The sequence below is a fragment of the Vulpes lagopus genome, chromosome 8, assembly GCF_018345385.1.
Source record: "Vulpes lagopus strain Blue_001 chromosome 8, ASM1834538v1, whole genome shotgun sequence".
Classification (NCBI taxonomy): domain Eukaryota; kingdom Metazoa; phylum Chordata; class Mammalia; order Carnivora; family Canidae; genus Vulpes; species Vulpes lagopus.
Genome location: NC_054831.1, coordinates 125,529,841 through 125,548,695, shown reverse-complemented (window position 1 = coordinate 125,548,695; position 18,855 = coordinate 125,529,841). Strand labels below are relative to the sequence as shown.

At 51.8% G+C, this 18,855-nt stretch overlaps 1 protein-coding gene across 4 annotated transcripts in view; it reads left to right on the top strand.

Moving 5' to 3' along the window:
• Positions 1–18,389, top strand: part of EPHB2 (EPH receptor B2) — a 185,033-nt gene extending 166,644 nt beyond the window's left edge. For 2 of the 4 annotated variants that reach the window (XM_041764846.1, XM_041764849.1), the window contains 10 exons: positions 552–714; positions 2,883–2,991; positions 3,873–3,940; positions 10,812–10,934; positions 11,530–11,777; positions 12,736–12,951; positions 13,833–13,982; positions 14,856–15,049; positions 16,540–16,695; positions 17,197–18,389. In XM_041764846.1, the coding sequence (XP_041620780.1) occupies positions 552–714; positions 2,883–2,991; positions 3,873–3,940; positions 10,812–10,934; positions 11,530–11,777; positions 12,736–12,951; positions 13,833–13,982; positions 14,856–15,049; positions 16,540–16,695; positions 17,197–17,305 (1,536 nt within the window). In that variant the 3' untranslated portion in view covers positions 17,306–18,389. The remainder of the gene's footprint in view (positions 1–551; positions 715–2,882; positions 2,992–3,872; positions 3,941–10,811; positions 10,935–11,529; positions 11,778–12,735; positions 12,952–13,832; positions 13,983–14,855; positions 15,050–16,539; positions 16,696–17,196) is intronic. The other 2 variants (XM_041764848.1, XM_041764847.1) reach the window with 2 other exon arrangements.
• Positions 18,390–18,855: the final 466 nt, after the last annotated feature.

The following is an 18,855-nucleotide window of genomic DNA, read 5'->3' as shown; positions in this document are numbered from 1 at the left end:
CATCTGTACGTTAGTCAGCTATCACTGAGGATGCTGCTGCAAAATAAACAGTCTCCAGAATACAGTGGCTTCCAAGTGCCTATTTTTCTTGCTCATTGGCTAGTCTGTGGGTCAACTGAAGTGGCCCTATTTCAGCCTAGGAGTTAGGTCAAGGTCTTCCCTATGCATTTCCCATTCTGGAACCAGCTGTTCCCCAGGTTCAGCCCCATGATGGCCAGAGGCAGGAGCACAAGAGGCCACCCAACTCAACAAGCACATTAAAGCCTCCACTTGCATCATGTCCTCTAGAGTGTTCCAAGGACCAAAGCAAGACACGTGGACAAATTCGGCATCCCACCAGGCAGAGAAATATACTCTGTCTTCTTTTGTGGGAAGTACTGGGAAGTCACATGCAAAAAGTATGGGTGTGTAATTCTCTTACAGGGAGGGAGTGAAGAATTGGGAGCCACAGATGGTTATCCAGTGGCCTAACCCACCCCAAGTGGCAGGAGTGGGCTCTGGGTCCTCTGTGGGCAACAATCTTGCTAACGGTCTTCTCTGTTCCTTGGCAGGAGCTCAGTGAGTACAACGCCACAGCCATAAAAAGCCCCACCAACACGGTCACTGTGCAGGGACTCAAAGCCGGCGCCATCTATGTCTTCCAGGTGCGGGCACGCACCGTGGCGGGCTACGGGCGCTACAGCGGCAAGATGTACTTCCAGACCATGACAGAAGGTGAGCAAGAGGAGGGCACTGACTCCACAAACAGAATAAACTTAAGGGCCACCATTCCTCCAAAGTGCCTTGGTACAAATTAGAAAAGGCGCCCGGGGGGTGGGGGTGATTGGGTGACGGGCACTGAGGGGGGCACTTGATGGGATGAGCACTGGGTGTTATGCTATATGTTGGCAAATTGAACTCCAATTAAAAAAAAAAAGAAAGAAAGAAAAGAAAAGGCCCCCCCTCTTGTAGATGTCAACCCTCCCTGGTGGGCAGGAACAGGCTGTACAGAGAGGCACTGATTCTGTGGCTGGAAAGCACGTGGACTCCTCTGTCACCATCATGTCACAGGACTGTCAGGAGCTCGGCCCTAACTTGCAGAGAGACCCTGAGCAAGTCACTTCCCTTCCATGGTCCAAATTTTTCTCATCTACAAAATGAAAGCATCATATTCAGTCTTTGGGCGCACACCTATTTTGTCTGCTCACTACTGCACTGACTTGCAGTTGGATTGAGAAGAATGCTGCAGTTCAACAGGAGGAAGTGCTGGCGTGGATTAGTGACGTCTGCCCTGGGCGAGAGTGGGAGGCTGCAGCCCACGTGCTGTGTGTCTCCCAGTCTGGGACCACGTGGTCTCTAAGTGCCCTTCCTGCTCTAATAATCTTTGAAGACCAGCAGAGTTAAGTGTATGGGCTCTGATGGAAATTACAGCGCTGATTCAGCCCTGACTGTGTGGCCCTGAGCAGCTCTGAGTCTCAATTTTCTCATCTATAGATGGGGATGATAACTATCTCATTATCATCATCATCTTTATCCAACTTGTGTAAAGATGGGGGCTAAACGCGTATAACCTGGCCCAGGGTTGGCACTAGGTCTCACACATAGTTAGCGCTCACCAAGAGTAGTTAAAGGTCATAGTTATTGCTGAGAGTCTGGCAGCCCTTTCACCAACCTGCCAAGCTCCAGGGCAGCTTTAATTATGACCAGACTCTGGTGTCCCCTCTAGACCTGCTTTAATCTCTGGTCATGGCCTTGGCCTTTGCCTTGCTGAACATCCCAGAGGCTCCTAGACCCATGAATTCTTGTCTTATCACAAAAATCCTCCCTAATGGCTCCCCCATCCTTCCAGGGTGCTAACAGCACCTCCTCTGTAAAACCCCACCTCCTTGTGGCCAGCATTTTCACCCTTCTCGGCCCTCTTGCATGTTGAATGGGTTTCATTAACCTGGGGCCTGAGGGACTGTCCCAAGATCCTTCTTTATTACCTCGGCAAATGCATACTGGTGCTAAGGACCCGGCACTTACCCGGTCCCTGACTTCAACAAGCTCTTGTCTGGTCATGGAAGCAAACGAGAAGTAATAATAATAAAATTAAAAACAATGATGCTGTTGATGGCATTGAAAATGTGCTGAGTGGTTTCCAAAAGCCAGACCAATGATGAGTGCATTTTATGCATTATTTCATTTAAGCCCATACACGGACCTGGGTTGAAATGCTGGCGTTAGCCACTTTCTAACTGTGTGACCTCAAGCAAGTCATGGCATTGCTAAGCCTCCCTGCCCTCATCTGTAAATGGGGAGAGGGGGCGTCATGGGCACTGAATCATAGGATTATTCTGAGAATCAAACAAGATCCATAACAAACTTAGCTCAGTGACCAAAAAATAAAACACTCAATAACAATAATAGGTCATATTTCCTGAGTGATTACTCTCCTGCCACATGTCCTTCTAAGTGCTTTACACACCAACCCTATGAGATGGAGACTATTGTCCCCACTTTACGGATAAGGAAACTAAGCCACAGAGACATAAGGCACTTTGCCAGAGATCACGGACAGGAAGTGGCACTGTCAGGACTCAAACTCGGGGAGCTGGCCTCAGAGTCCGTGGTAAAAACTGCCTCTCTGTATGTCAGCTTCTTATTATTGTTGATTTTCATGTCAACATTAAGGTATTATGCCCATTTTATAGATGAGAAACTAAGGGTTGGAGCAGTCCATGGACTTGTCCAAGGTTACCCATGAGTGAGTACCAGCTAGTTCTCCAGCTGGGCATGTGACAGGTGCTCTCTCAGGAGCAGGAGCAGAGTCTGGGGAATCCCGAGACCCAGCGGTTGCGGGGAGGGGTGCATTAGGACTCCCAGAGCCAGACTGACAACACTCCACGTGCTTTCTGCCCCAGCTGAGTACCAGACAAGCATCCAGGAGAAGCTGCCACTCATCATCGGCTCCTCGGCGGCTGGCCTGGTCTTCCTCATTGCTGTGGTCGTCATTGCCATCGTGTGTAACAGGTGGGTGGGTATCCCCAGCCCCGTCCAGGCCTGGCTCTCCATCTCTTCAACCATTCCTGAACAGTCTGTGAGCCCCAAAAGATATTCCCATCATACCCCAGACCAGGGAGAGGCCCAGGCAAGCAAGCCTGGATACTCTCCCACCCGCCTAAATGGTCACCATCAGCTACAGTCCATCCCTTTGGATTAGGGCTGCCTTGACAAGTCCACTCTTCATGGAGGTGGCCCTTAGAGACACTAATACTTCCGCATGAAGGAATGTCTCAGAACAGTCGGCAGGTTGCAGGGACTAAGGGGATGATGGAAAGGAAGTCCAGATCGCCCCACTCTCTGCACTAGTTGAGGCCCCTGCATGACTAGGGCTACAAGTGGAGGGTCCGAGGGGAGGTTGATGAGCTCAGATAAGCCTCCCTGGCTTTGGTGGCAGGAGAAACAGAGAATGTGGATAGGAGAAAGTGGGGGAAGGGGCATCCCAAGTGGCTGGCACAAGAGACAGGAGGTGGGACCTGTTCCCTGACTTGTGCTGGGCATAATGCAGAGACTCTCTTCTTCCTTAGATCCCCACTTTAGAACAGACTGAGCCATAAAGTCAGATGGACAGAAGCCCCTGGGCTTTCTGGGGCCATGGGAGATGACTTTGAAAGGGGCTTGACCAGAGAGAGGATGGGGCAATGGGGAGCCTGGATTCGAGGTGGGAGAGGTGGGGAAGGATTGGGGGGCAGGTGGCTAGGAAAGGTCAGGCTGCTAGGCCAGGGGCAGACAGGGAGCCCTCTGGCAGGGGTGTGGTTTTGAGGGCCTGCCCTCCCTCTCCCTATCACCTACTGTGGCTCCCAGCTCCCCGGGGGCTTCCAGGTGGCTCCAGCCCTTTGCTCTTGTTCCAGAAGACGGGGGTTTGAGCGTGCTGACTCGGAGTACACGGACAAGCTGCAGCACTACACCAGTGGCCACAGTATGTACCCCCCAGCAGGGCCGGCATCCATGGACCCCTCTCTTGTCAGTTCCCCGACGACCTCTCCATCCTCCCTCTTACTACCTCTCACCTTGCTGAAGCCAGAGTGAATGTCAGGCTCTTCCCTGAGTAGGCCAAGCTCACTCTCCCCTCTTGGCCTCTGCACCTGCCGTCCCCTCTGCCTGGAGCATCCCTGGCCCTCTCTTTACCTGTGTGACTCTCCCTCTCCATCAGGCACAGCGTATACAGACCGCTCTGAGCACCCCACCCCAACCTGGCTTTAGGGCCCCGTCTATGCTTGCACAGCACCCCCTTACCAGGCTGCATGGTGGTGGCCGTTTCCTTGTCTCCCCAACATTATAGTGGGAGCACCTGAAGGCCTGAAAGTGTGTCTGACTCTCACCCTTTCCCCCGAACACCAGCACGCTGCCCAGCACTTAGCGGACACTAGATACGTACTCACACAATAAATCCATGAGTTGAATGAGATGGTGAGGACTCCAGGCTCTAGCCCAGGAGGCAGCAGGCCCTGTCACTCCTCCCTGGTGACTTCTCTGGTAGCCACTTCCCCCCACCCAGTGCCTCTGTTTCCCCCACTGTCCCATCCTATCTCAGACCACGGCTGAGACACTTGTGTCACACACCCAGAGCGGATGTCCTCTCTCAAGGGGCCCATCAGAGACCAAAGCAGAGCATAGATTCCTCTCGATTTTACCCTCGCAGACCGACATGGGGCAGGTGGGGTGGGGGGGGGGGGTAGGGGGTGTCAGGGCAACCTTCACCCTCACATCCACTCACTCAGCAAACAAATTCCACATGGGTCCGATGTGGCTTCTCAAGCTGTCCTCCGTGGGATATCCTAGCACTTCTCGGATGCCACTGGGTAAGAGAGGTCATCGGCCTAGCCCTTCACTTGTCACACGGTCTTTGTGACCTGCTGTGTATGCCAGGCACTGTTTTAGGTAGCTGGGGATACACAGGTAAACAAACTACATATCCTCACCCTTGCAGAACTTCTATTCTACTGGGAGGGACAAAAGAAATACAGGTAGTAAATGAGAAAAGCATCTGGCGTGCTAGAAGATGAAAGCACTGCAGCAAAAGGCAAAGTAGAATGGGGTGATAGGTTGAGAATTACAAGGTCAGGGCTGTCTGTTCAGGTAGGGCAGCTGGGGTTGGCCTCACTGAGAGGGTTTCAGTTGAGCAAAGACACAAATGAGCTGGGGGAGGGAGTTGCATGGACAGACCTAAGGGAACAGCCTCCTGCACAGAAGGGACAGCCAGTGCAAAGGCCCTGAGGCTTTTCAGGAACAGCCAGAGGCTAGTGTGACTAGAGAGCAGATTCAGGAGGCAGGAGGGGCAGGTAAGGGCCACAGCATGCAGATCCCTGTCAGCCAGGGGCCTCGGTTTTTCTTTCCGAGTGAGACAGAGAACCTCTAGAAGGATCTGAACCAAAGACTGAAAGGCTCTGAGTTCCAGTTTTTACAGAACTTCTCTGGCCACTGTGTGGAAAATGGAGTGAAGGGGCTGGAGAGTGCCAGGCAGGACAGCAGGGAGACCTGTGAGGTGGCTGTCAGAACAATCCAGGGAAGACATAAATGTAAAAAAAAATAATGAAACCATTAAAATTTCCAGAAGACAATTTAGGCAACTATTTAACTGATATTCTAAGCATAAAAGCGATGGAAGGCTCCTGAGAAAGAGGTGAAACACTTTATACGGAAATTAAAAATCACCTGTTAATTAAAAATCACCAGTACGTCAAAAGTAAAAGTCACAAATTACATGCCCCCCCCCCTCCTCTTCCCCAAGTAGCAAAATCGTGGTTGTAGATTGAGCCAGGTGGATTGAGTGTGTTCTGTATGCCCAGAATTGTTTTCATGCTTTACACGCATTAGTTCATTCAATCCTTATAATTGTCAACTTTGAGGATGAGGGAACCGAGGCCCAGAGAGGTCACACAGCAGCTCGGGGCCGGAGCTGAGGTCCACACTCCTCGCCACACCGTGCTGTCCACACCCAACTAAGCTGGGATAAGGTGGGCTCACGGACTCTGTCACCTGGAGCCATGTGGGAGCATCACTATTTAGCTTGTCCATCGAGAACAGGGAAATAAGTGACAGCAGGGATTTATTATTTTTTAAGATTTTATTTATTAATTATGAGAGACAAAGTGGGGGGTGCAGAGACACAGGCAGAGGGAGAAGCAGGCTCCATGCAGGGAGCCCGACGTGGGACTCGATCCCGGGACTCAGGGATCACAACCTGAGCCAAAGGCAGATGCTCAACTGCTGAGCCACCCAGGCGTCCCAGCAGGGATTTATTTTTAAAATAGAGCCCAGGGGGATCCCTGGGTGGCGCAGTGGTTTGGCGCTTGCCTTTGGCCCAGGGCGCGATCCTGGAGACCCGGGATCGAATCCCACATCAGGCTCCCGGTGCATGGAGCCTGCTTCTCCCTCTGCCTATGTCTCTGCCTCTCTCTCTCTCTCTCTGTGACTATCATAAATAAATAAAAATTAAAAAAAAAAAATAAATAAAATAAAATAAAATAAAATAGAGCCCAGGATTTGTTCGTGGATCTACACGTTCTCAAGGTCAAGCTCCTACTCTCTGCATCTAAAAAGGGCTTTGGTGTTTTTTTTGTTTTTTGTTTTCAAAGCACTGCCAGCCCTCTGGTCCCCCACCCACCAGCCCTCTGGTCCCACTGCCAGCCCTGTGGTACCCTGTGTGGCCAGGACAGAGGAGGAAACCGAGGCCCAGAGATGTGTGTGACTGGCTTGAAGTCACCCTCACCAGCACACCTGTCCCATCACTCAGCAGGTGCTGAGTGAGGACCAAGGTCTGTGGTACTTGGATGTGACCCAGAGGGACCAACCTGGTTTCTCATCCCTGCTCCACCACTGGCCAGCTATGTGACCTGGGGGGAGTTGTTGAACCCCTCTGAACCTTGGCATCTTTACATGAGAAGTAGCCAGAATGATGCTTCTTTCACAGAATTGTGAGGATTAAATGAATTAATGGACATGAAAGTGCTTCCTGATAATATTTAATAATAGCCAACTCTTCTCTATAACAGGTAACAATTATTCAGAGTTTTTGATTCGCCAACTTTTATATTAAGCCCTTTAAAAAGATTCCTACTTAATCCTTGCAGTCCCCTTATGAGGTGGCTGCTGTTAATTATCTCCATTATGTGTATACACACACACACACACACACACACACACACACACACACACACACATAATGGAGATTATATATATATATATATTATATATATATGAAAAAAGTGAAGCACAGAGACCTTAAGTAACTTGCCCAAGGACACACAGCTGTATCAATACCGTGGTTGATCCTCAATTCAAACTCATAAAGCAGCTTATTTGTGACTGTTATTACTGGCAGATCTAGAACTCAGACCAGGTGTCTGAATATCTGATTCCTCTTCCCTCCTTCATCCTGAATTTCCCATTTGGGTTCAGGACAATAGGTAGTAGCCCTGACAATGGTAAGCCAATCCAATCAACAGCCAGTATTTTCTGAAGACTCTGACTGTAGAGATCCTTATCCAGCCTCCAGACAGCAAATATCCATCCTGGGAGCTGGACCTTGAGCGAGTCTCAGCTACAAGGAGCTCCCCTTCCATCCCAGGAAATAGGATGGGGACACACCCAGTTGAAAGTTTGGCAGTTAAAAGTGTAGACTCACGGCCACACAACCTGGATTCAGACCCCATGTCTGCCACTTATCAGCTCTGCCCACGTCCCCTGGAGCAGGTCATCTAAGCTTTCTTATGCCACAGTGTCCTCATCCAAACAATGAGGGTAATATTAGGTTGGGCGAAATGATATTGCCATTTTTGTAGGTCAGAAACAGTCAAATACTAACAATTTCATAAGACTCAGCCTAATGATAGCATTTACCAGGTAGCGTTGTCAGGGGGGCTAATCGCACTGATACCTATAAAGTACCTAGACCAGGGCCTGGCAGCTGGTAGATTGACAATGAACTGTAAGTAGATTGTGTTATTAATAGTGAGGTCACAGAAGCATGGACATTAAGCACCTACTGAATACCACCTCCACATACTTATAGAGAAAACATTCTAGAGCAAGGGCTCCTAACTTGGGGTTCACAGACCCTGAGAGCTTCAAGGGCCAGAGAACATTCCAAAATTATATACTGAATCTGGGAGTGTGACACACACGTGAATAATTTTTTAAGGAGCAGATTCATAGCTTCTGTCAGATTCTCAAAAGTATTCATGACCCCAAACAGGCAGAAAGAGAAAAAAAAGGACATTTCAATAGGTAATGCTATTATTCTTTCAACAAGCATCTTGTGAGCATCCTCGATGTGCCAGGTTCTGGGATTTAGCGTGAACTAGACAGACACAGCCTCTGTCCCCCTGAGAGAGAGTGTGAAGCAAGCCCTTACAGGCAGCAGAGTGTTCCAGAAAGGGGTGGCAGGAGGCTGTGGGCATGCGTATCTGGGAGACTCAATACAAGACAGGAGAGCCATACAGATGTCAGGGCCATAGGAGTGGGTGCAGACAGAGACAGGGCTTCAGGAGCCTAAAGGGAAAGCATGGATCTCCACTGGAAGGATCCAGGCAGGCTTCAGAGAGGAGGTGGCATTTGATCTGGACACAAAGAGGAAGAGAAGGGTATTCTAGGTGGAGGGAACCACATGAACAAAAGCACAAAGGCAAGAAATTTTTAAGGTGTGTCTGGGTGAATAATTCTTTTTGCTGGCACGTAGAGGGGCAGGGGCCCAACTGTCATTGGGGCCCAACAGGGAAGGCGTGGAATGCCAGGTGAAGGTACTCGCCTTAGTCCTGCAAGCAGCAGAGAGCCCTCCTGGCCAAGGCTTGCAGGTGGCATCTGATCGGTTGGCAGTGCCCAACTCAGCATTGAGCTCCTGCTCTGCTTCTCCTTAGCTCCCTGAGCTGACCTGTTCCCGTCACCCCTCTGCAGCTGGCCTAACTGAAAGGGTTTCCTCCAATTCTGTTGGAGGGAGGCTATAAGCCAGTCACCAAGAACCACAGGAGCATCTCCCAGGAGCTAATGTCCTTGCTCTGAGGAGTGCTGACTTGGGAAGGAGTCATGGCTTAACAGTCCAGGAGGAGGAGGCATGGACCAGATCTGGTTGCACTGCATGCAGGAGGCCATGAGCATGATTAAGAGTATTGGTCCTTGGCTCAAGTCCGACAGGCCTGGCTTCAAGTCCTGGCTGTGCCATTTGCCAGCTGTGTGGCCTTGGACAGATTGCTCAGCCTCTCTGAGCTGCAGCTCCCTCATGCATGAAATGAAAATAATGATCCCTTCCTCCACAAGTTGTTGGGTGCAGCCTGCCCAGTGTGGTGCACAAAGGACACAGTCAGGGGTAGCTGCAGTCATTCTTCTTTTATCTCTGTCACCTGGATTCTGCTTGGCTCTACAGACATGGGGTGCATGCTGTGTGCAGAGCTTTGTTCGAGCGCCACGTTGGGAGTAGAGATTAATTAAAAATAAAATCTTTTTAATAATAAATTAATCAAATAAAGGGCTAGACCAAAATAATCCTAATATATGAGAGCAGCAGTTGGCTGCTTTTCTGAAAAGGACCAGAGAGTAAATATTTTAGGCTTCAATAGCCATATGATCTCTATTGTAACTACCCAACTCAGCTGCTGAAACATGAAAGCAGCCACAGGCAAAGGAATACAGGCAGCTGTGCTCTAATAAAACTTTATTTACAAAATGGTCAGTGGGCCAGTTTGCCAACTCGTGTGTTAGAGGTTCCAACTTTAGGTTCTCGGAATGTCTGAAACAGAAACTGAGAGTGGTCAACTAACATGTCCAAGGCCACACAGGCAAGTAGGGCTGATGGCCCCACTCCCCAGTCAAGCCTTCCTATGGCCCAGGGACTCCAGCTCCCTACTCCTAGAGCTACTGCCTCCAAAGTCACGGCTCCTAGAGCAATGGGACAATGTGGGCAGGGAGCTGGGGAAGCCAGGAGGAGGCCTGGGCAGCAGAAGACCAGTTATCTGGGAGGGAGAATGTGGGATGGATCATCCTTTCCTTCCAAGTATTTTGCTGGCTCAGTGCTAGGGTCAGAATTAGGTTTTTGGCATCCAAGTTACATCCTTAATTTCTACATCAAATAAAAAATGTACAATCAAATCAAGAATCCAATTAATATGCTCCATGTCCAGCCTCACGTTGATCACCAGGGAATTTGAGATCTAGAAAGGTTTAAGACTTAGCTAATGGGAGACCTGGGAAGTGGACCCAGAAGCCATGGGTCCTCAGGCCCTGGTGAGTGGGCAGCCCCTCCAGTCCCTGGGGCCTGCCTGAGAGAGCTGAGATAGCCAAGAAGTTTCCTAAAGGGAGAGGATGCTTAAATTAGGCCTTCAAAGACAGGGAGATCTCCTTAGCAGACACCCAAGAACATGAGCTATTGCCTACTCTTTCTGTATTTTTATCCCAAATCTCTCTTCCTTCTTGACTCCCTCTCCCTTTACTCCCTCCCTTTACTTTGCACCCCCTGATTCCCCTACACAATCTATCCTTTTGTGCCCATACCCATAACAGACATTGCTTATCAATCCTGATAGTCCCTTAGCTCCCTTAGGAAGACATTACTAATCAGAGTTGTAACAAGAGCTATGACCTATTTGTTCTCTCTGCTGAGCTTTGTGGTCTCCTCACCTTTCTACTCAGCCCAGTGCTCACCGAAGCCCAGAGAGGTCAAGTGACCTGCAAAGGATTGTCCAGTTCTATGGGTTCACATGGGAGTGTATTTCCCTCCACGAGGGACTAGCTCTAACCTTTCCATTTGTCCACATCTTGAGTCTGTGCATGTGACCAAGCCTGGTCTTATCCCCCAGTGACCCCGGGCATGAAGATCTACATCGACCCTTTCACCTATGAGGATCCCAATGAGGCAGTGCGGGAGTTTGCCAAGGAAATTGACATCTCCTGTGTCAAAATTGAGCAGGTGATTGGAGCAGGTAGGTGGCTGATGCTCTCCCAGGTTCCATGGCCTCAGCCATGAGTGGGGAGTACCCTTGGGGCAGAGGGTGGGATGGGGGGCAGGCACTTCAGAGACTCCTCCAAGGCCTGAATGTTTAGAACACCCAAGGTATTAAAGTCTTCAAAAGTCATCCAGTAAAACCACCTCACCGACCTATGAGGAAACTGAGGCACGGGGCTGGGAAGGAGCTTGCATATCATGTCAGAGATTGGGCTAGGTCTAGAACCCCGTTCTCTGAACACAGTCTAGTGCTCTGTCCTCCCTGCAACTCATCCAGATCCCTCTCTCCCTCTCTCTGGCTCCCCTACAGCCTTACCCCGTCAGCCAAATACCAGCTGGACATGCAGTGGGACAGGTCTGAAGAGTTTACTCTTCCTCCTAGTGGTGGCTGGGACTTTTTTGGGCTCCCCCCTTCTACAAAGGGGTTCTTTGTCTAAGAGGATGTATTGACCACTGGGGAGAAAAAGTTTCCTTCAGGACCCAAGAGTAGAGGTTACAAGCAGTGGGAGGTGGCACTTCCACCCGGCAAGTGACATCCTGCCTCTTTTGGTGTGTGTGTGTGTTTGTCCCAGGGGAGTTTGGCGAGGTTTGCAGTGGCCACCTAAAACTGCCGGGCAAGAGAGAGATCTTTGTAGCCATCAAGACACTCAAGTCAGGCTATACTGAGAAGCAGCGCCGGGACTTCCTGAGCGAGGCCTCCATCATGGGCCAATTCGACCATCCCAACGTCATCCACCTGGAGGGTGTTGTCACAAAGAGCACACCTGTGATGATCATCACTGAGTTCATGGAGAACGGCTCTCTGGACTCCTTCCTCCGGGTAGGGGAACCCAAGAGGGCCAGGGGCCCATAGATGGGGTGGAAAAGGAGTGGTGGACATAACTTCATGGTGCCAAAGCCTGATGGGGTCTTGGGGAAAGATCTAAGTCAGGAATGGCTTGCATGCTGCCTCTTGCTCTTCCCTTACCCGTGGCAGGCATTGCTAATCAATCCCAGAAGTCTGCCCCACTAAACCAGGAAGCAATCTCAGAATCCTTTTCAATCTAGGAAACCACACGCAGTCCATCAGAGTTGGCGTGCAACCTGAAATCTATTACCACCTGTGCTCTTAGCCAGCCTTCTCATTATGCACAAGAGAACACTGAGGCCCAAAGACAGGTAGAGTTTGCCTGGAGGGTCAAGGTGAGAGCCAGGACTGGAACCTGGTTTCTGGAACCCTGGTCCAGGTTTTCACCAGATTTTAGATTTCTCCAAAGCTATATGGGCTAGGGAAAGGAATCTGGAGCACAAAGTCAAGAGAGGAAAGTTTCTAGACTCCCCCCACCAGGAGATCACAGTCCACCAGCTGGACAAAAGAACACAGAAGCATGCTGCTAGACCAGTTGCCATGTAACAAATATTTATTGAGCATCTAGTAAGTGCCAGGCACCTTCCATGCACCTTCTTATTCAACCCAGACAGCCCTGGGAGGTGGGTATAGCTTATCCCCATTTAACACAGAGATGTCACTTGTCCAAGGTTGCTCGGCGGGCAAAGGGCAGAGCCAGAGTCAGACCAGCTAGGTCTACTCTGAAGCCCATGTTCTTTCCTCCACCCTGAAATTGGCCTCTCGCAGGCCTCTCTGAGCACCCCCACCCCACCCCCAGCATCTGAATCCTTCCCACAGGGAGCATCAGGCCAGGGTGGCAGCGTCCTGCTCTGGTTTCCCTTTGTGTGGATGATTCAGAGCTCTGATTCATGCCCTTCTGTTGACTATGTTTTCTCCACTTCTCCCAAAGCAAAATGACGGGCAGTTCACAGTCATCCAGCTAGTGGGCATGCTACGGGGCATCGCAGCCGGCATGAAGTACCTGGCAGACATGAACTACGTCCACCGTGACCTAGCTGCTCGCAACATCCTCGTCAACAGCAACCTGGTCTGCAAGGTGTCTGACTTTGGGCTTTCACGCTTTCTGGAGGATGATACCTCAGACCCCACCTACACCAGCGCCCTGGTAAGATAAAGGCAGAGAACGGTGGGGTCATGGTGCCAGGCAAGAAGATGTAGATGTCCATCTATCCCTAAAATATGTTTTCACCGAAAACTGCTCATGCCAAGCATGGTGCTGGGCCCTAAGGACATAGAGACAGAAACCACAGTTTCTGCCTCCTTGGAGCTCACAGGCTGGCGGGGGACACAGATGTGCAGAGAAACATGGAGGAACAGAGCTATAAGTCAGGACATCAGTCTTGGGAGGCCGAGGAAGGCTTGCAAAGAGGGGGTGACATCTGAGCCGACAGCTGAAAGGCCCGTGGAAGGTTGTCAGATGCCATGTTCCTGAGGCAAGATGTGACTGGAACACAGTCTTTCAGAGGGAAGGTGGTGACAATAACGTGGGAGAGGCAGGCAGGGCTGATTGTGGAGACCCTTGATGCCTAAGCTCAGGACTCTCTCCTGCTGAAGAGTTTTAAACAGAAAGGAATAACACACAGCTCCTGCCTGAAGAGCTCAGAGATAATACAAGAAGAGCCAAGCACACAGGTGACTGATTTGAGGACTGCTCTGTATGGGAGGCACCTCCTAGATGGGGAGATATGGGACGCAGTTGTAAGATTAAAAAGAGTAAGCAACTCTTTGGGACTTAGGGAAAGGTTTTCTGAGATACTCAAAGGATGAGAAGAGGTTTCCAGATGGCAGAGTGAGAAAAGGCATTTTGTGCGAGGGGAACAGCCTGTGCAAATTCCCGAGGCCTGAAGCAACATGGTGCGTTCGAGAAAGAATGTGGCACTTCATGTGATTAGTACAGCACAGGGCATAGGGTGAAGCGCAGTGTTGAGAGCAGAGGCGAGACAGGTCAGCCTCCCTCCCATTAACCCTCCTCATTCTGTTCCCCAGGGTGGGAAGATCCCCATCCGCTGGACGGCCCCAGAAGCCATCCAGTACCGGAAGTTCACCTCAGCCAGTGATGTGTGGAGCTATGGTATCGTCATGTGGGAGGTGATGTCCTACGGGGAACGACCCTACTGGGACATGACCAACCAGGATGTAAGTATCCAAGGTGGCCAGGCCTAGCCCAATTCAAATGTCTGCATAGGATCCTGGACTCTCCAGGGGTCAAGAGTAGGAAAGGCCTACACATCCACAATTCAGCAAATCTTCAAGATGCGTTCACCTTGTGGCCAACCCCGAATGAGACCGTATCTGCCCTGAGATGTTTTCCTTGTAATGGGCAGGGAGGGGAGGAGATGACACAATTATTTCAGGAACTTTACAATCAGATGTTAAATCGGAGAGGACAGGTGTCAAGTCCTGTAGGTGTTGAGGCAAGATCAGTCAGGAAGTCTTCATAGAACAGGTGGGACCCACAGCAGTAGGACTTGGAGACATGAGGACTTCAAATGCGAAGAATAGCCTGTGCAAAGGCCCGAAGGCGGGATGCTGAGGGATCCTGCTGGGGAGCAGTAGAGAGGAAAGATGATCAGAAAGGTCGATAAGGTTCAATAACGAAGTGTTTGAAAGCCAACCCTATGCATTTTGATTTGCAACACCACAGAAGAGGGAGGAATTGAAGGAGCTTCTTAAGTGGGGGCGGGGCGGGGACCAAAGTCCAGCTGAGGAAGGTGAATGTGGGCCGAGTGGCAGGACGGATCAGAGGGGCCGGGTGGGGCAGTGTGAGCCATGCCGTGGGGCCTGGCCTGGGAGACATCTCTCACCTGGAGTGATAAATGGCAATGATTGTCACCCTGGGGTGAAGGGCCAGAGAGAGCAGTCCTCAGGGCCACCAAAGCCAAGGAGGAGCCTCAGAAAGGAGAAGGAAAATGTGGCCCACTGGAGGGTCCTGCGCTACAGAGGGCGGCAGAGTGGGGCACATATGAGGTAGTACCCACCCAACGCCACTCTGCCCCGTGTTGTTCCCAGGTAATTAACGCCATAGAGCAGGACTATCGGCTGCCGCCACCCATGGATTGCCCAAGCGCCCTGCACCAGCTCATGCTAGACTGCTGGCAGAAGGACCGCAACCACCGGCCCAAGTTCGGCCAGATTGTCAACACGCTGGACAAGATGATCCGAAACCCCAACAGCCTCAAAGCCATGGCACCCCTCTCCTCTGGGTACGGCTCTGGTCTGGCCCTGCCCCCTCCTCCCAGTACGTCTCCCACCACCCCGTCCCCAGCCAGCCCTTCCTCTCTCCAGATCCACCCTGCACACCCCCACCCACCCCGGGCTCCCCCTGCTTCAGGCAGATGCTGTGCAGTGCAGCTTGTGCTCAGGGAAGGCCAGAGCTAGAGTTCACTGGGCATTTTCCCTGCCTTGGGGTACGAGGAGCCCAGGACAGAGAAGAGAAGAACATGGTAGTGGTGGTAAAGAAAGGACTTTTTAAAGCATGGCCAGAGAGGAGAGCATTTAAGAAAAATTGCCAGACGTCTTGGTTGGCAAACAGATATACTGGTCACCAGGTTTCCTTCTTAGCTACCTTCGCACTCCAGCCTGGACCCTCTCTTACTTATATTTGCGTCCTCCTCAGTACAGCCGCGCACCTGCATGCACACACGTGTACACAAATACAATCCTACACACCATTAGGCACAAAAGCTCATGCTTATGCTCCCACACACATGGATACACACCCATTCTCCGGCCCTCGAGCCTACACTCCCTTGGCACCCACAACACCCACGTCCAGAAATACGGACCACACACACAGGCCCATGCTTGGTCATCATCCCCCAAATCACAGAGACTGGCTCCGCTGGACAAGTGTTAGCTCCAGTGACCCTGAGGCTTGCCTTTTCCCAGTGGTCCCCGGGCATGCTCCCATCAGAGCTGAGACCACCACTGCCTCACCTGAGTGGCTGTCCCAGACTCCCATCTCTCCTGGCCGTGCACACTCTTTATCTCCGGAACCCTATCACGCAGAGTTTCTGGGGGACATCCAGCCAGGTGTCCTCCGGGCCTAGGGCTGGCTTTGTCCCAAGACTCTTTGGACCCAAGTCCTTCACCTGCCAAGTTTTTGTGGCCGACAGTTTGCACTTGCCTCTCCTGTCGTTCCCCACCATGACCCTGTGTCAGCCACTCCTGACTCTGAGCTTTGAGCCCCATGAGGTCCATTTCCCTCCTGGCCAGCTCCCATGAGCACCGCCAGCCTTGTCTAGACTTTGGAGGTGCAACTCACAGCTTCCTACAGCACACCCAAGCTGGAGAAGGTTGGAGGAAACAGCGAACAGGAACACACTTAGTCCGGCCAAACTCCCTCCTCCTGAAAGTCAGAGGCTTGGAGAAGGATCTCTCTCCTCACTACTGTGGTCCCGCCCCCCAGCAGTCCCTTCAGAGGCATCCCTGGACTTTCCAGGTGGCCTCAGTGTTGAGTTCCGCACACACACTCGCTCTCACATACTCACACACATATGTGGGCTCATGTACATAGGTGCAAACTCACCCCCACTCTCACACAGAAATGCATGCATTTACACTCACCTTTGTCCCTGCAGATGGATACACACAGGCAGGTACAAAGCCTGCAGATGTGCCCCCACCCATGGTTACCCTCGCCCCCGTCCCAGCACCTGCCCTAACTATCTCTGTTGTCCACCCCCGCCCCCAGAATCAACCTGCCGCTGCTGGACCGCACGATCCCCGACTACACCAGCTTTAACACGGTGGATGAGTGGCTGGAGGCTATTAAGATGGGGCAGTACAAGGAGAGCTTCGCCAACGCAGGCTTCACCTCCTTCGATGTCGTATCACAGATGATGATGGAGTAAGTGCCTGGCTGCCTCCACCCACAATTATCAATACTGCTCCCCACCACCCCCCGTCCCACCAAGCAGGGGGCTCTAGAGGGTGAGGAATAGATAGTGTCCCAGCAGGGATGTGTGGGACCAAGGGGCCAGATGGCCAACTTCGGAGTCGCATTCAGATCAACACCCAGGTCTGCCTGTGACTGTGAGCAAATCAGAACCTCCCCGAGACCCAGTTTTCTTCTGTAAACTGGAGGTTGTAAGGAAGACCAAAGGGATGTAAAGTGACCGGGTACTTCATAAATGCAAGTTCTCTTCCCCTTCCCTATAACCAAGGAGACCTGTGTACCCGAGTGTCCTGACTCCCCCACTCGTCACTCTGACACCGGGAATCCACCCCCTCACCCCCCCTCCACTTGCTCTCTTCAGCAGGAACCCCCTGGAGAAGTCCAGACAGCTCTCCACCTGGCCCAGAGTCCCCACCCCCACATTTCCCTAACACACATGCTTCTCTCCCAAAGGGACATTCTCCGGGTTGGGGTCACCTTGGCTGGCCACCAGAAAAAAATCCTGAACAGTATCCAGGTGATGCGGGCACAGATGAACCAGATCCAATCTGTGGAGGTTTGACGTTCACCTGCCTCGGCTCACCTCTTCCTCCAGACCCCCCCGCCCCACCGCCCCACATGCCGGCCCCCTGGTTCTCCGTCCACGTCCACCGCAGGGTCAGCCACCTGCCAGGAGGCCACGGGCAGCAGGAAGAACCGAGCAGCGCTCCAGCCATGAGACGTCACCAAGAATATGTGCAACTCAAATGATGGAAAAAAGGGAACGGGGACAAAAGAAAACAGATCCTGGGAGGGGGCGGGAAATACAAGGAATATTTTTTAAAGAGGATTCTCATAAGGAAAGCGATCATTGTTCTTAGGGAAACAAGACAAAACAAAACAAAAGGGCTTGGGAGATCCACGCGATTTGTCCCAATTGGAGACCAAAAGCAGTTTTTCTCCAACTCCCTCTGGGAAGGCGACCTGGCCAGAGCCAAGAAACACTTTCAGGAAAACCAATGTGAAGGGAGAGACAGGGGCCACCCTTCTCTCCCGTCCCTGGGCTGCTCTTCCAGGCCTCGGGCAACAGCCACACGCCAGGCAGACGGGGCAGGCGGGCGGATGGGCAGCCGCCACAGGAACCACGCGGGGGAAATAATCCATTCCCGCTGCCACTGGGCACACAGAAGAATTTATCTGTCTTTGGAGAATCTTTTAGAAACTCCAATGAAAAAAAGACTTCTTTCTCCTGTCGGCTCATGGGGCTGAAAGGAGGCTTTTGTCCTCCTCAGTCTGGGAGACCATGGGGACACTGGAAGGGTCAGCCTTCCTGAGGATGACCGCCCCCCAAGACTGCAGCTCCGCGTCCCTATCTCCCACGCGGTGCCCGGCAGCCCCTGCCCGGAGGCCTGTTGCTGCGGTGTCCGCCATCAGCTACGACTGCCACTGAGGATTGCTCCTGCATTTGGGTTTGTTTACAGCAATTCGTGGACTCGGGGGTATTTTGGTCAAGGGGTGGATTTGGTTTGGGGGGTTTGTTTGTCGGGTTTTTTTTTTATGACAATGAAGTGACACTTTGACATTTCCTACCTTTTGAGGACTTGATCCTTCTCCAAGAAGGTGCTTTCTGCTTACTGACTTAGGCAATACACCAAGGGCGAGATTTTATATGCACATTTCTGGATTTTTTTATATGGTCTTCATTGATGCTCCTCCCTCCTCCCCCTGCAGAGAGATCCCCCCGCCTCCCTGCCACCAGGCCTCACCAAAGCCAACTGCCACGGGGCCATCTGGGCCTTTCAGAGACTGAGTGAGGTTTGGGAGGATGAGGGGCCGGGTGGAGGAGCCCCCACCCAGGACTGCTTTTGAAAGCACCAGATTGAGAAGGAAGCGCGCCCTAAGGCTGCAGGACCACACACCTTCGTCCACTTCTCCACCCCCTTGCCCCAATCTGTCCAGTGCTTCCCAGGCAAATAGGCCCCTTCGAGGTTCCTGAGTGCCCTCAGATGGCCAGAACCCAGTTTCGCCTCTGGGAGCCTAAGCTGGGCCCCGGATCATTCACTGTGATATCCCAGCCCTCCGGAGTGTCACCCTCAGAGACATGTGCAGGCGCTCTTTCCTCCACTCAGGAGA